General features: G+C 36.7%; 1 protein-coding gene across 1 annotated transcript in view; it reads left to right on the top strand.

The window, feature by feature from the left end:
- The window catches only part of MMP16 (matrix metallopeptidase 16), a 191,714-nt gene that overhangs the window by 76,645 nt on the left and 96,557 nt on the right, over positions 1 to 18,512 (top strand). Inside the window, exon 3 of the mRNA XM_052788098.1 lies at positions 14,350 to 14,498. Coding sequence (XP_052644058.1) covers positions 14,350 to 14,498 — 149 coding nt within the window. The remainder of the gene's footprint in view (positions 1 to 14,349; positions 14,499 to 18,512) is intronic.

Here is an 18,512-nt window from a genome sequence, read left to right as displayed (position 1 = left end):
CAGGCCAATTGCACAATTTTAAGGTGAGTAAGGAAATGGTGCTTGATAAAAATGAAGAGTGCAGATGTTTGTAATACAGATATCATCCTCAAACAATGCAAAAGCATACTGTTAGCTCTTACCTGTAGGAAGTCAAAAACCATTGCCAAGTGTCTAAAATAAGCTCTAGTTTAGCTGTCAATCAGAAAAACAGTACAGCAAAATGAGAGTACTACTTCCATAGTGTCCACCACCTGTTGGAAGGTCTCAGTGGGAAATGTTTTGTGTGTCTGTTCTGTTTTGGGATAGGATGGACTAGAACAATGTATCCTAACCAGTTTATGCCATGTCAATCAAAATCTGTATTTTTTTGTTTATTATACATGGGTTACAGGCTGGACGGTTTTTGGGTGTTGGTTCCTTAGTTGCAGTTCTGAGGTACCTTACTCTGGAGGAGAGCTTAACGTTTGCAAAATGCAGAACTTCATTAGATTCCTAACCCTATTTTATTTTTTTTTTTCTTCTTTTTTTCCAGTATAGCAAAACTTAACACTGTTCCTTTTTCCTTAGTTTTCTTCCTTTATCCTGATAAGAGCTGAAAAATCAAATATTCGGTTTGTCCATTAACAATTGCTAACTCAATCACTATACTAAAACACTTTTTCTTGTTTCTAAGACCAAAACTGAAAAAAAAAGTGTAATTTTTCTCTTAAGCATATGTATACATAAACAGTTGTACACACCCTGGGCTTTAATACACACAAAAGGTGTTCTCATTTGCAGTTTGAACCTGTACAAAAACATATACATACTTTTAGAAATTCAGATTTAATTGCTGAATGGGGTAATTCCAGCTCTAATTTTGCCTCTAGTTTATGGTAGACCAAGTCTAAAAAACTTCTGTTAAACTGAAAACAAATGAATATCAAATAAAGTGCTGCTTGGGATACTTAAACATTAGGTTCACAGGATTAGCATACTAATGACAGTGCTATGAGAACACAGGACCTGTTATGTTTATTAATTGCAAATGTAATTTCTAAAATGTACTAGGTTACTTGTTTTGCATATTATCCTTCTTAATTGCATGGAAGACCACGTCTCTTGGAAGAAAAAAACAGAAAAGTATGCCCACATAATTTTCCCTGGCCTTTTCTGCTATTTTGATTCTATCTGCATGTTTGAGCTAGAAAAACAATGTATTTATAAAAAAAAAAAAGCTCTACAATGTCTGAGCTTTATAAATGTTAACACTGGTGAGTGTAAGGAAATTATTTTCTTTTAGCAACTTACTTTTTTAATGTATATTAAAAAAGTATAGATAAATCCTAATCTTGCTGTTCATTGATAGAGACACTTGGCTGAGTTCTGCCAGGTACTCAGTGCTCTAAGCATCCATCTTAACCTCTGGCTATTGGGAGTACTCAGGAATTCACAGCAACAGGTCCTAATTAAGCAAAACTAAAATTGTTCTATTGCATTTCAAAATTGCAATACACATGACCATAGCCCATAGGGGAGCTAATAAAAGATAATCCCGTGGTTTGCTTTGAAGCAATTACTGTATGTCCCTTTCTGCCCGCAGGAATCACCTTGTCACATCCCTCACTTGCATCAATCCACCACTTCCCCTTCCCCCCTTCTATTTTTGTAATCCTGCCCTTTAACAAAAATAGTGTAGAGGATGACATAAAAAGGAGGGTTGCAGATGTACTGAAATATATGCAGTCTTTCTGCTACTTGCAGAAGGATTGCAAACAGCTGGTGAGTTAGTGTATTGCAAGCAAAATAGACTTATCAAATGAAGTATGAGGACTTTTTTATCTTTATGAAAGTAGGAGGCTAATAGAGCTAGCCTGAGTTGGTCATATTCTGCCACTAATCTACACAGAGATGTTTTCAAGGAAACGGAATGTTTTACTTCAGAATTGATATGTCTTTATTATAGCAAGCAAGATAGCTTTCTCTACACTTTCTGTCTTTTTTCTTCACCTTAACATCTATGGCAGGAGTCAGTTGTGATGGATTCTGTGGTGATTTGAAGGAAGGATAGTGTCTTACCCATACTATATTCACCTTTTCTTGCTACTTAAGATTTGAACTCTATACAGAAAAGCTACAGTATTCACCTGTTATGATCCATGCTAAAACAGAATTTATGAAAGGTATGTGATCACTGTTGAAGATGATTAAAAAAAAAAGTTAAAATGTTTAACCAGTATTATTGTTACCTCTTCAGTTGTAGGGCACTGCCTGGCTCCATTTGAACCACATGTACAAGAGGAAAATAAGACAGGTGTAATTTGCATAAATTATCAGAGAGAATCATTAGAAGGAAGCATGTAAAAGTGGATATGCTAGATTCTGGTTGATCCCTGCCCTCCCTGTGGCAGAGTCATCTCCCACGGGCATTTTCTGAAGAAGGGCTGGAAATGAAAGTGGGAAACATTAATTACAGATCAATATCCCATGGAAACTCCTTTACTGGAGCAATATTTTCAAAACTGGGGAGTAAGCCAGAAACTGAAAGAGGATGGGACAGAGGATGAGCTGGTTTCTGTACTGCCTTTTCCTTTTCATTGTTACAGCTTCTGATCTGATATAGTTCCTATGTAGCTGAATAGATTGTCTTTATTGCAAAACAGGAAGAGAGTGGCTGAATTAAAATGTTGCCCTTCTTCCTCCCGACTGGATGCATTGTTTTAAAGAAATCATATATTTCAGGGATTTTACTTCCTTTCTTCTCTATTATCTCCCTGGCCTCCTTGCAGAAGTTACAAGGTTTTTCTTTCAAATGATGTTGTGTCGTAGCATTTACTTTTTTTTGTGCATTTTCATTCTGCTCTGTGGACCAAATAAAGTAATTTGGGAAACCACAGTATTACCTTTTATGTTCATGACAGTCTCTTCCTGTCTATCCCTGGGAAGTGGCAAACTGATACTATCTGTAGATTTTATGTACTTATAAAATCCATGTTCATCTTCTATCTACAGATTTCTGCAGGAAAACATGAATCAGATTTTTCAAAGAGCTATTATAGTACTGAAAATATCACAAATCTTATAACAGCGTGATTGTAAAAAAGAAGGATTTCTAAAATACGGAATGATATCCAGCAAGGAAGTGCAGCATCTTAAACTTTACATATTTTATATCTGGCTTGGAAAAGCAGAAGAGAAAAAAAAAGATATTTTCAATTTAAAAGTGGGTTTAGTATCAATTTATATTTAAAAACTATTTTGACCATGGGAAACAAACATACTGTGCCATTAAACCTTATATTGCAAGTAGTAGTGAAATCATTAATTGCTGAAAAGGCATAGAAAGGAAAAAAAGTAGAAGTTACATTCAACAAAATAAAGGAACGATCTGATTTAGTTTAATACCTCCTGTTTCCACTGAAGGCAACTTTGCTGTTGACTTTAGCATAACCACTTGGGTTTTTATGGACACAGACTTTCAAACACTGCTTATGTGCAGTACAGTATGAATTTACATGCAATCTTATCTGTAAAGATGTAGTAAAAAACCCTATGAAGTATAAATCCACAAAAGTTATGCAATGCGTTATTGCATTTCTGTTCTTTTGCTTTAATGTAATTTTAGTTTAATCCATAATCTAAGAGTATTCACGATATTGATATCTATACAGGAAATATTTGCATGGATATTTAATGAATGTATTTGATTCAAAATATTATGTTTCTTGTGTCTATAAACTGAGAAAAAAACTATTATAATGAAGAAAATTAAATATAAGTGATATGGAGAAAAAAAAAAGTTTGGCCAAGTCACATTTCCTATAGAAGTTTAACTTGCAGTCCATCTACTTCACTGATGTAAACTTAAAACTGCATAAACTATAATATTAAAGTTATTTTATCTAATGGATTCAAACACCAAGTGTCAGATACGGTTCGAATAATCATTTCCCCAAAGGAACTTTGTAGCTTGACCTTTTGATTTTATTACAATGGACTACCTTCCCACAAGCCTTTCTAAAGTAGCACAACACCATCTGTTGGTACATTATGTATTTATGTATTTCCTATGTAAACATCTTAGAACAAATTTTTAGTACTTTTATTAAGATAATTTGAAACAACCTATTGGGACATATAAAAAACGGCAGTGCTGATTGATGTATTTTTGTTTTAATACACTGTTGGTATCTTTTTTTTTTTTACATGACAGCATGTAATTTATAATTGTGCAGTAGAAGACGTACCAAATAACCAAGATTTTTTACATTAGTCTTGTAGTAGTATACAGTTTCTATTTGTCTGATGTAGATGCTGCTGCTGCTAATGATTTTACAGTCTATGAGGAACAATCCTATATTACTGTTAAATTTTACTGATACGAATGCTTCTCTTTTGAAGTACGTGACTGACTGCAGTGATATTCTCAGAGCCTAAAAACGTCTGTGTCCATTTCCAGCTAGTGCCAACCACTTTGAGACTTTGCTTCTTGTAGGATGGTGATGAAGTAGTGAGGCAGTCCTTATGAATTCTTGATGAAATGTATTGCTTTGATTGTTTAGCACATGTGTGTGAGGGGAGATAGGCCTTTCTCTTGTGGAACCTAAACCAGAAGAAACAAAAATCCAAGCAAGTGCTAAGCTATAAGATCTAAGCAGCAAACTCTGTTTCCCTGGTTGGTGTTCAGTTCCCTGCTTCTGTTTTGAAATAGTGAAATAGAAGAAACAACTCTGCACTAAAATACTGTGATGGTAAGCATAGTCAAAATAATGCCAGCATTATACAGATGGATTAGACCAAAATAATCAGCTTACAGGTGAGGTATTGCAAAGCTATTGGGATCAAAGATGCTAATACCAAGGCAATGACAAGGTGGGGTAATCTTCTGGAGTGTAATGAAAAAGTCACTTTGAACTCTTGCCTTCCTTGATACATGAACAAATGACAGTTGCATTTAAATAGTGTTTCATATGTTCCGAGCCCTGTCTGGATTCTTGCAATGCTGTGCTGAGGAAAGTTCAGAAGTATCACTGATTCTTATTTTTGCTACCACAAAAGCCAGCTGATTTTCCCAGGAACACCTAATGGGCCTGTGGCTCAACCAGGATCGTTCTCACTCCAGCCTCATCATTGTTTTTTATATATGCCAATCACCTTGAGCTGGCCAATGGTATTCTGGGGTCCAGGTGTCTGAATGAACTCCACAGTTACATATAACAAGCCACAGAAAACAGTAAAAGAAAGAGAAGAATCTAAACCCAGCAAAGATCAAGGATATTCCAGGTAGGAACACGAGTAACCTCTCAGAAGATATACAGGGAGGGAGAGAAAGGCAAAAAAAGTAAAAATTGTGACAATATCAGTCTTATAGGGACTGGAGGTTATAGAATCTTGTAGGCAATCTCCATACCCCACAATATGATGGTTGTCAAAGAATTAGACCACAATTCTTGCAAAATGTATAAAAGAAGCCAGACTGCTTCACTATCAGGCAAAAAGTTGCAAAATTGCACCCAAGTTCTTCCTTAGTTTGAGATTCATAAACAAGATGTGTTGTTGAATAGGTATTGTAGAAAGAGAGCTCTGTGGAGAATTAACTTCCTAGGACTTATTTTCATCTTTGAACATGAGGACTTTTTCCCCTGATCTTGCAACACTCTGCTAAATAGGTTGTTATCTCCAAGAGTGTCTCCTCAATTTTTTTTTTCAATGACTGTGGATGACTACTAAGAATTACTCATTATTTTTTCTAGTTTATCTTGTTTAAAAGATTAAATTACTCAACACCCCTTGTACATAGGGGTTTTCAGTCTCTCCTTCCTATAAACTGTTTCTTCATTTCATATTGAACTAGGTATTGTCTACTGCTGATGAAGGTATTGACTCTCATTCTGTTCATTGAGGCACAATGGGACACTTGCTTCATAGCAAATTATCTGACTTCTACTGCAGAAATATTAATAATTAGTGTTGTTCCCATGTTCATATTTCCTGGTTCTCTGCCAGTCCTTTTTTTGTCCTCATGTTAGGAGAAGTGTCAATGCCTTATAGGCCAAAGGTAAGAGGGTCCATGAAACATTCTGGCTGTTTAGGAATGTAAGTATGTAGACATGTTTTCCTTCCTAGATGACTTCTGTTCTTCCTGTCTTGGAGATCTGGGAATGACACTGTGTACAAGCATGTGAGTTATAATACCAAATGAAGTCTTCCCTTCTCAATGGGGAGAGTGCCTGTCTAAGAAAATCAGTCACTATAAACATAATTTGCAAGGAGTACATGCTTAGCCAAAGTTAGCAGTCTTCTGTTTCAAACCAAAGTTTTGGGATGGAGTCAACTGAATATTCTGTTAGAATGCTAAATTAGCAATTTAAATCAGCAAGCCTCATGACATATTCCTGTATGCACCTATGCACCTTTCTCTGTGTGAGCTATAGTATACATTCACTTCAGTTTAAGAGTACTGTACATGGTAAAAAAATCTACTGTTTTGTTTGACCATATGAGAATTAGTCTAAAGTAATTTAGAGTAATTATTACAATAGACCTTGGGAGAAAAAAACTAGAAAAATATCAGTAGTGACTTACCTGGATTTCTAATCCCTCAGGGACTTTTCTGTGGTTTGAGTTAGTATGAGGAGGATTCTACAAGTCTTCAGGATACTACAGGTTGGGAGCTTCAGTCTAAAAATCACAGAATCACACAGAATGGTTGAGGTTGGAAGGGACCTTTGGAGGTCATCTGGTCCAACCCCCTGCTCAAGCAGGACCACCTAGAGCAGGCTGCCCATGACCATGTCCAGGTGGCTTTTGAATATCTCCATGGATGGAGACTCCATGACATCTCTGGGCAACCTGTGCCAGTGTTTGACCACCCTCACAGTGAAAAAGTGTTTCCTTATGCTGAGAGGGAACCTCCTGTGTTTCAGTTTGTGCCCATTGCCTCTGGTCCTGTCACTGGGCAGCACTGAAAAGAGCCTGGCTCCATCTTCTCTACTCCCTTCCTTCAGATATTTGTACACATAGATGAGATCCCCCCTTAGCTTTCTCTTCTCTAGGCTGAACAGTTCCAGCTCTCTGTCTTTCCTCATGGGAGAAATGTTCCAATCCCTTAATCATCTTCATGGCCCTAGAAGTTTCTTTTTTTTCTTGCTAAAGCAATCATGATTTATCCAGCCAGACTATTCAACACAGCATCCTTATCCCTGCAGAGCACTTCATATTTTCCTAGAAGGTATAGAAATTCTAGTAAGATGTAAGGACAGTGTCCCCTAACATGCACTCTATGATTGAGTGTTTACATCTACTAGAACTGTTAGTTTTATTTGTGGAAGTGTTTCCACTGGTCTGGGTCCATGCCAGACTTCTCCCAAGATTTCTATTAGTGACTGGAGAAAATTTCCCTGAGCAACTAACAAATAAAGTCCACTTTCTGCAGTCAGTTATAAATGTGTGTACTGTTACAGGGAATGATCAAGGTACAAAGAGTTCTTTTCCAGGGCAAAGATTTGTGTCATGGCTGTTATAACACTAACCCGCTCTTGGCACAGGCACTTGGTAGAAGTAGTGAATGAACAATGTAACTGCTGCCTTTGGAGATGGGTAGTATCTGATCCCAGTTCCAAATGTATTTCAGAGTCTCTCAAGCATGGTGTTACACACGGATCCCACATCTGCCACTTACTGGTAGGTTCCCACCTGCCTGGGGTCTGCAAATGGGGAATCTACAAATGGCTCTGTCCTGCTGCTCCTGGCTGCTCTTTTACATCTTACTCCTGCTGCTCTCAAGCTACATTGTTTTTTCCACGCGCAACTGTGGCAGTAAAGCAAAAGCTTCAGAATACTTAAACTAAACTTGAATTATGAATGAGAGGAAATCAGTAGTTTTGAATATATTTTGCCTTTTTACTTTTGCCACTCCTTGGACTCTGAGTTTGGTTCAAGTCACTGACCAGGCAGAGCTTCTGGCCTTGGGCTGCAGTCTTGATTCTTGCAACGGAGTTACCTCTCACTGGGAACAGGAGCTCCCTTTTAAAATTATCATCTCAGTCACCATACACTTGCATGGGGAAATTCCAGACTCTGTCCCCTCTCGCCTGACTTTGTGTAGAAAGTGACATACAAGATCATGTACTGGTAAATCTGGTTTTGTACTGTTTGAGGCTTATATAATATGAATGTTCATTTTCACATCTGTTTTGTAGCTGGAACGCAGAAAAAACTGTAAGCATACACATACTAGAACAGTGGAGATGCCTCAACTAATTTTAAACTATCTAGCTGCAGCAAGATTGGACTCACTGAGGCCTAATGTATCCTCTTCTTTGGCCCACTGTGAGCTCAACTCTGTTACTCTAGTATTGCATCTAAGTATTTACTATAGTGCAGTCTGCAACCTAGACATCCCACAGACTCTTCTATATTATTAAGTCCTCATTACAAATTTTGTAATCCACAATAAAGATTACCATGATTAATGTGTCTAAGACTATGCCAATACCACATCTAAACTGTTTTTGGGGGGACTTTTACAGTAATTCAGAAGAAAAGAAGTTGGTCACTTTCTAGTTTAGGTCATTGGAGAACTAAATTTTGCAAGCTGAGTTTTTCTTTTTGGCACATTCATAATGACAAACAAGATAGTTTCTTGGTCTGAAGGTTATTCCTTTTAAGATCTTTTCCACCCTGCTATACAATTTCCAAGAAGTGGATTTGTTTGTGAGCTTTAAGCCTTTGCAGACTAATGTATTCTGAATATGCAGGCTCTTTTTGAGCTGTTAAGGATTAGTTATCTCAAATTACAACCATAGGTAGCAAACCAACCATAACCATTAAGCTATTATACTATCTATCATAATTCTTATTCTCATTCTGTAGACATTTCTGATAGACTAGGTTAGACTCTCCTGGAGTATATGTTCTTGTTATATGCTTTTTTGGGAAGTATTTTTCTCACTAGATAGATACCATACACAATATACCCATTCTGTAAATTCACATCAGTGTCTTCTGTTAAAAAGAGAAAACATCACCAATGAGGAACTGGTGGCATTAGAGATATGAGGTAGGAAAAACAGCAGAAGGTTCCCTCTAATGCTCTGTGTAAACATTTCTGTCTATCTGGCTATCAAGTTGGCACTGAAAAGTCAGTATTAGCTGCAATACTTAGGTCTGTAACTAAAACACACCATTAGCCATGATTAATTGGCCTAAATGGAGAAATGACCTGGTCATATGGATACTAATTCTGGAGTTAACTTATTTAGCCATACCATAGTAAAAGCCTTCAATCACTTTTCAAAATGACATCAGCACTTGAACTGCTAAATCCTGTGGTGATCAGTGTAAGTTTGATTCTTAAATGTATGCTTTTTGAAAATATAAATCATCTCCTGAATTACTCAGACATTTTAAATCATTTCACTTATAGTGTCTTTAGTGGAAGTGTATTAAAAATCAAGAGTAAAAATATTTTGAAATTATGAAATCTCACAGCTTTACTCAGTACAGATAGGAATTTTGTTTGCATGATAAAATCTAAAAAAAAGAACAGGAATACATGAATAATAATGATATGCAGCTGCACTACTGAAGGTGTTTATGAAATTGTTTTGATCCATACTTTATTAGACTGATTTACTAAGCTTTCAGGTTCATAGAACATAATTGTACTGTAGCTTATACTATGTACTGTCATTCAGGAACTAATAATTCGTTGGTAAGTTCCCTTCTATCCTGGAAGTCAATAAGCTCTCTGAAACTGTGATTATCTTCATAATATTATTTCTTAATCTTTAATGATGACACATGGGTTTTCTTTGTTCTTAGTAACAGTTTGGTGTCAACATAATGTTTTTAAGAGCAATCTTTCTTCCCAAACTAGCAAAGATCTCAGTGATTGAAGTCCACTGGTATGTTTAATACACTTAAGTTGGCCAATGCTTTATTCTTTAGAGGAGACAAACATACAGCCATGTGACAAAGTGCTACCTATTCCATAGCCAGGTGATCCGTATAGCATACCATTAGTAGCAATTACAAACTAAAATGAAAAGATCTTTTCATCACAGCAGAAAACCCCCCAAACCTTAGGCATCTTAGTCAACATCCAAAATCTGGAAGGTGATACAACTCATGTGCTGAGCACTTACAGGTTCCATGGAGTCCTGCAGAAGTGGCAGGTCCCCAGCAAACTCCTAGCATCTTTACAGCTTTCATCACCAATTGATTCTGTTTATCTTTTTCCTTGCAATCATAAAAAGAGAAGGTGGAATTATGCTGAAGGAATTTTTCTGGTGGAAAAATGTATGTAAAGCATGGGTTTATAATTTTAAAGTGTATAGATAAATGAGACATAAGCCTGGAAGTTCAATTAGTGAGAAAAAAATATTTTTAGGCTAATTTTATTTCTGTTGGGGTTTTTTTTTCCCAAATGAAGTATTTGAGTGTCCATGTTCCTTTGAATTACTCCTAACACTTAAGCTAAACTCCAGTGTTTGTTAATAGGCTAACAATGGGAACTAACATACAAATCTAGTGCAAGCAGATGCTTAGTAAAGATAGATTTTAGCATCTAGTTTCCTGGAGGTTAATGTGGACAAGATTAAATGAAAGAGTTTTCTTTAGTTTATTTTAAAAAAGATTAGAAAGTGGGACTCACATAAGAGAGTTCAAATACATAAAAAGCTGCTGCAGAGGGGAAAGGAATAATCAGTTCCCCGCACCCTTAGCAGGTAAAATGAGAAGTTACAGGCTTAAATTATAGTAAGGGAGATTCAACTCTAAGGCAAACTTCACAGCAATAGGATAGTAAAGCACTGTAATAGAGAGGGAAGTGGTAGAACATGTTGTCTTCCAGCTGTGTTTTTCTGTGGTTACCATGAGAGGTTTACCATGGCTTTCATTTTGCTTCAGGACAAGAAAGTCCTGCCCAAAAACTTCACTTGAAGTAGTGTGAAGGAATGGGACATATCACTAATTCTGGAGTCTGTGCAAAGGGTCTCTGTTGGCATCCCCAACATTACATGTTAGATGGATCTACTTCACTATTTCCTTGTTCCAAGACAGGTGAGTTCCTCAGGATGATAGATGGCTTGCCAACACTGCATTGTCATTGCTGAAATGCATTAAGGCAGAGAGACATCTAATTTCAGTAGGGTGGAGGGGGAAATTCTTGTAGTCATAATTTCTTTAATAGGTTGCCTCAAAAATACAAGGCTGTGAGAAAATTGTTTTCTTTTGTTCTGCTCTGTCTGCCTCATTCTGTTTCTCTTCCTCTGTTTTGTTTTACCCACCTATATATTTTGGACTTAACTTTGAAGTTAACCGTAGTTCCCAGCATTTGGACTGTGCACAATAGAATCTGAGGGGTTTATTTCAGGTATCTGACGGACTGATCCAAGGTCCTTCAAAATTTGTTAATAGAAAACTGAGGAATCTGATGAATGCAACAGGAACCAGATTTGTTGTGTCTTATCTTGTTTCATGATCCTTTCTCACAAGGACAGAACACTAGTAGCATTTAGTGACACTGAATGCTACTAGCTCTGAAGCATTCACCAGTTATTAGTCTTGGAGGTCAATTTGTCTGAATTTTCAAAGAAACTTGCTTTCAAAGTGTCATCTGACTTTCCAGTATGTTTGGTGTGTCTTCTAGTTGCTATTTTGAAGCTGAGGGAAGACCCAGGTGGTCTACTTCCTTTGTTCAATGATTGGGAGTGACTATCAGGCATCCTGTATTTAACAGTTAAGATGTATTTAACATCTTTTTAGAAGGGGAAAGGCTACACTGTCCTCTCCTGCTTCTTTCTGAGCCACCTCTCTTCTCCTTTTCTGTGTCTGCAGTGGCACTCTGCTAGATTCCAGTTTTTCCTTTCCACTCCTCCCATGAGCAGTACTCTCCAAGCTATTTTTTCTGTCTCTCTCTTTCTAATTCAGATATCTGAAGGTTTAACTTCTGGTAAATTTGGTTACTTGTAACCCCACACCTCTGTATCCTTCAGTTATGCCATGGTGAGGATGGTTTTGAGTGGTGATAGGTGGCCTCACAAGCCTACCAAGCAATTTTGTGTGCCCTTAGCACCTGAAAGAGAGCTTCATGAAAAGCCTTGCTCTGTGTCTGCATACCAAATTCATGCTGAGAAGGTGGCAAGAAGGTGGTATCATTTTGGACAACAGTGACATGCTGCTCAGAATTATTTTTCTTCCCTGTCTGATCATTTGTTTTAATATCACTGACTTGAGAAGGTGAATCTCAGAATGACCCCATTCTTAAATATATGCATCGCAAATATTAATTCAAAGGGACTTTACATGCTACAGTGAAATCAACCCACTCTGTCTCAAACTTATTTCTTACTTCCATGGTCTTGTTTTCACATACTGCATTGCTCTTGCCAACCTTCTAGCTCTAGCTGGCCTCTCAGAGCTATCTTCCAATAATGGAAGGAAAAACAGACTTCCAGTTCAAAGAAACACATAAACTAAATTATTTGTGTGATGACCCAAATCTAGCACAAACTTAGTGTTCACAAGTTCACCCTTGAAGCTGAAAAGTGCAAGAAGTCAGGAGTATGTAAAGTTGGATGTAGGTACTGATTGTAGCAATTCATTTATACTAGAAATAAGAGCATCTTCCTGTCTATTAAACAAAATTTTGTTCTTATTCTGAATGGCTCCTGCATATAGAGATAGTGTGAGGGTGAAAGAGGTTAGGCTGGGTCTTAATCCTGTCTGTACTGTATATCACTGTTGTGTGGAGCTCACAAACATTGAGATTGTGTCTGAACTGCACTATGGGAAGGTAGACCTGTTTAAATTAGAAATACTTGCATTCATAACCTGAAGATTTCCCCTATCTTTAGTGCCAGCTTGATCTTTTATTTACACTGAGCCAATGTTCACCTATAATACATGTTCAGTGATAGTAAAGTAAACCATAGCAATGAGTTCATCCATCCTGAGGTTCTTCACTGGGTCCGTAAAAGAGGAGTGCATCACCAACATGGTTAACCTGCTACTGGAACTGAATTGGGTAGACTCTGCAAGCTAAACTTAAGGCTGAAAATTGCAGACTACACAGTTTGGTGTTAGGCTGTGTATAAACAGTGGGTATAAACACATAAAAAACCCCAGAAGCGTTGTATGAGGCAGACAGAGCCCATAACACACTAAAGGGGGGAGGGTGTGGATAGCATTCATTAATGTAATGATTCAGAATCCGTGAATTTGGATATGATATGTTTGAAAGAGGTGGCTGAACCAATTTTTTTTATTTGTTTATCTATTAATTATTTTTTTTTTTAAAGAACCGAAGATCAGATTTATGGGGTCACAAGTACTTTGTTACTGGGGAGAGTGAAGCTGCAGCAACACAATTTAACTGTGTCTTGTAGATTAGCAATATATGTACCTTTTATTCTAGTGAGTAGTTCCAGTCCTTAGATGAGAAGCTAAGACATTTTTAAAGATGTATCAGTGCTCTCATTGCCTCAAAAGTCTTACACTGTGCTTTGCATAGGCTAGATTTTGAGAATGCTTAGAAACATTAAGATAATCACAGCTACTTGTTTATGAAACATTGCCTCAAGAGGACAGCATATTTCAGAGGGTTTTTCCAGGTGTTCTTAAGATATTGGCTTTAATCCATAAAGCTTTCAGTTATTTGGACCATGCCTTCTCCCTTTCACTTCTACACAATTAAGAGCATAAACAATTGACATTAAATCCCTCTTGATTTAAAAAGGAAGATCCTCTTATCAGGGAGTTTCCTGTAAGTGGGAACAGACTCTGCTACTTCACTATCTCCGGGCCACCTGCTTTGCCTATAAGTATGTGATTTTGATATTCTTCTCAGAAAGCTGAATGTCTGCCCACCCTCTCTTTCACATTCTTTGAGAGATTATAACAATACAGTGTAACTGTGTGAGAGCTTTATTTATGTGGATTTATTATTGTAGTTGGTGAATATTATTATGTACCCTGTGGATAGTCAATTATATGTGGCATATATTATAGATTTTACATTTTGTCTGCTTTAAAAATTTCTTGAAGTGCCTAGAGCCAGGGTTAGGTGCTTAAGTTGTAACTTCAAATAAATAAATACATTAAATAAATAATTGAAGCATGCAGTTTCAGATAATAAAGAGAGCTGGCTCCTGGGTAGAAAACACTGTAAGTCTTAAACCAGCAAAATCTTTAATAGAGGAGGTGAAATAAAAGCCCCAAAGAATTTCTTCTCTGCAAAAAATAAAAAAAACCCACAACCCAAACTAACAGGATTTATGCTTGGTGAATTAGAAGCTTCATTATATATGGTACAAAACTAATTACTAGGGAGCATTTTATTTACCTCTAATTTCTATTTAATAGCCACTGCACTTGTCATTGCAGGTATGGTTACAAAAGTATGGCTACCTTCCACCAACTGACCCCCGAATGTCGGTGTTGCGCTCTGCAGAAACCATGCAATCAGCTATAGCTGCCATGCAGCAGTTCTATGGCATTAATATGACAGGAAAAGTGGACAGGAACACAATTGAGTAAGTAACCAGTACTGAACTGCTCTTGACTTTTCTGTTTCAAGCAGGGTAAAATAGAACTGGAAAAACTTTATAACACATGAAGCAGGGTGACCGGGATATCCAAATAGTGTTGCAGCTTCACATGGGGAGTTAAAATGTTTCTCTCTCTCCTTACGTCTTTTTTTTTTTTTTTCATCTTCTGTATTTCATGGTAGCAGGTAGTCACCTGCCTAACCGCTGTCTGCCTTTGGGCATGTGATGTAAAGAAAATGTTTCAGGGTTAACTAAAGAAAGGGCAAAAAGGTTATCAATGTGGAATTGGAGAAACCTATTCAAAATTGGCAAGAATACATGAAAAGTTTCACAGTGGAAAGAGTCTTTTCTTACTGGAAAATCTTTAGTGTAAATTGCCTTATCCTTATTGAAAAAAATTTTAGCATGCTCCACTGGCCCATTCATTTAATGGTTTCCAGTAACAAAAGACCAAGTATGGTCATTTTAACATGCAGTAAAATTGGATTAGTTTTGCATGCCCTTTGCAATTCTGAAGTTGTGTAAGGCTGGCGGTGTCTGATTTTACTGACAGACTGAACACAGGGAAACTTTGTGAAACAGATCTATTAAAAGACACTTCCAAACAACTCTATACTATAACAAATTTTAAAAATGTGCCAGGAAAATATGAAAAACATAATATTAGTACACAGTTAAGAAAACGTACCTGGGATTAAGAATTGAAGTGCTTGTTGTACTCATTCCAGTTAAAAAGTGATAAAGATTATCTTGTGATTTTAGAAAAAGTTACTTTGCTTGAAAAGCAAACAATAGCAAATAGTACTGTCACTACATATCCAACATTTACTTTATTGAAATATGTTTCTACTCTCTAAAATGCTTTTTTGGCGGGGTTGTCCTCCTTCATTTCCCATTTACCAGCCTCAACATGATTTGTCACCTTTCGTTATTCTTTTTTGGTAAAGTAGCTGACATGAATGATTTTTCTATCATTTAGAGTTTAGGGAAGAGACTACCCAAAATGCTGGCAGGATTGGAAAAATCATTTTATTCCACTGGCACATGCATTATTGCATTGAAAAGCAATAAAGCAAAGCAGATTTTAGGGCTGCCCTAAGGGGAGGTTAGTTGATCACACATCCCTCAGTTTAGGAATTTAAAGGACCTCAGAACATGCAGTGCAATAGCAGTAAATGCCTTGTGAGAAAGCCATGCTCAAAAGTATGTTTATGATCCAATCTGCAGGGTGGAAAGGCTAGGTTCTTTATATAGCTTCAGTCGTTGATCCTTGAGTGGAGAGTGCTGCTATACCAGTCACTCGTAGCCTTTTAAAGACACATTAGTGGCAGCTTTGTAAGAGGCAATGTATTTCACTAAAAGGAAAATAATCTGTTCACAGTTAGGAGTACAGAGAAGATAGAAAGTGGTAACCTAAGGGAAAGCAGAGGCCATCTCTTAGTTTAGAGTATCAGCTAGCCAGTTGAAAAAAACAAAACAAAACAAAAAAAACCCCACTTCAGTTGCAACGGAAAGTGGTTTATGTTTGCTAAATTGGGCTTGTTGGCCAGCACGTCAGCAAGGCTGTCTTCACTTCTTCTGCAATGTAAGAGTCAAAGAAATCCATCTATGCAGCAGTCCAAAACATTAATTCTACAATCTGGTGGAGAGTCAGTCTTCCAAACCTTTTGATGCATGATTTTCTTCTACACAGAAAGATATATTAAAGTATGGCAATTCTTAGGTACATATAACTCATGCTGGATGAATTCTGCATTTACTTACACATTTGGAGTTGCATTAGCTTGAGTCAAGTTGGGAACAGAACTGATTCTTAAAGGCTTGTCACATATGCATTGGTGTTGAGAAAAAAAATAAACTCAACTAAACTGTGGCCTCAAGTTACCATCAATTAACACCATTGAATATTCTTGGGAGATATGACTATATAACAAAGGATAATTTTTTTTTCAATTGTTCATTTATTCCAGTATTTTGTAAACGTTTGAAATAATTTTCCTTTTCATCTACAGAGAAAGTATACATACTCTCTTTTGGCCAGCAATATGTGACAGTTTACCATTTGTTTCTCTGTGATTAATATGTTATAATCACATACAATACTGGGATTACAAAATAAAGAGAACAGCAGGAACCTCATAAAACCAATATGTTCTCATCTTGTGCATGAGGATTTACCTGCTTCTCTAGCATGTCTTGAGAAGAGATTATGATGTGCCTCTTCGTCTTCAGAAGGACAAACAATTAAAAGAAGTTATAGTAGTAACTTGATAGGAACCAGCTTTGGGGATATTAACAGAGAAATAATGTCCTCCAGCCACATCACCAAAAGTCTCCTGGAGGGATTTTGTTGCTCAGAAAAATCGATAATCCCTCAATGAGTGTTTTGGTATGCATAAATATGAACAGTGTTCATCTTCCCCCTACTACTCACCATTCACTTGTTTTTGCTATATTTTTAAATTTGTTTCCCAAGTGGCTTGAAAAGCATGATGCATGCTTATTGCTGGGGATAAGGAAGAGTGAGTGGTAGAAAGAGACATCATTATAATGGCGTAAAAATATGAGAGATGTTCTGAATACGAGTATCATGACAATGGTAAACTCAGTGAAAATACTGTCTGACATTTGCATGGCGTGCCACAGTATTTCCTATGATTCATTTATAAGTTACAAAACACAGTCAATGATTCATTAAAAAGGAGTCTTCTGAAAATGGACCCACTGTTGGCATTCTGCTCTTTCACATCCCTAAACCAAACATACTAAGTAGAAAAAGACTAGTTGTCTTTTCTTAAAGTTGCTTTACATATTTATTTCCAAAACATGTTTTGCAGTTTAAGGGGTTATATTACAAACTTCCTGGTATACAGATAGAAAGGTTGTGTATACGATGCTGACTAAATCTATGCAATAGTAGCAAAGCATTCATTTTATTTTAATGCCATCCTTTATAAATAAATGGCAAATGTGCTTATTTTAATGCTCAGATGAGCTTCTAACCAAGTTTACTTCAAGGTTTATAATCAAGATGTAAACATATTTATGTGTGACCTCTGCTGTTTATATATTAATTATCAGTCACAGAGTAAGAGTGAATGGTAAATTTTGAGCTGTTGAAATTGATTCAGTGGTCTATTTTATTAGTAAATGTTTTTGTACAAAAGCTATACATAAAGTCTTGTACCCTCAGCAAAATTCAATGAGAAGCCTTGCAGACAAATCATCATCAGTAACGGGGCTGAAATACAGTATCTTACATCACTCTTTGACTGCTTCCTATTACTCAGAGGAGTGTCAGTAAAGTCCTGTAATAGCGAAGTACAGTAGGGAAGAGTAAAGATGTTTAGAAAACATATCTGTCTCTCCTCACAAGAATTTTAAGGGTACCATTCAGTAGTTTTCTTAAATAAATGTCTATAGTTTTTCCAGCCACTAAGTCAAGTTGCAGTTTTTTGCTATAACTCTACCAAAAAAGCCCAAAACAACGCACAAACAACAAAAACATTATATAGCCTAAGCAGCAGTTTTGATTAGGGATAAATAAAGGGTAGGTTTTTTAATGTTTTGATTCCATGTTAGACCAAAACTTTTTCCTGACGGCTTAAGAAAGTGAGGAGACAGAAAAAGATTCTTCCTCTTAACCCCCGAAGAACAAAATATGGTGAGGCAACTGGCTTGAGTTATGAGACGTTCAGTTTCAGCTCTCTCTTTACTGGAAGAGCATTACAATTTTGCTGCGTATTTTTATTTTAATATTTTCAGATTTTCTCTGAGTCTAAACTGGTTTAATTCTCTTGACATATATAGCTCCTCAAGATTCAAACTAATGGAGTTAAGAGAGGAATTTGATGTGACATAGTCCACAGATAGAGTACATTAGTCACAATTAAGCCTCTTTATTGAGTACTGATAAAATACTAATTTTGAGGGGCTGCTGCATAAAAGATTTCGACAAGTTCAGAAGCAGGTGAAAGAGAGACAAAGTCATTACCAGTA

The sequence above is a fragment of the Harpia harpyja genome, chromosome 5 (assembly GCF_026419915.1).
Source record: "Harpia harpyja isolate bHarHar1 chromosome 5, bHarHar1 primary haplotype, whole genome shotgun sequence".
NCBI lineage: Eukaryota > Metazoa > Chordata > Aves > Accipitriformes > Accipitridae > Harpia > Harpia harpyja.
This window is presented reverse-complemented; position numbering and strand designations above follow the sequence as displayed.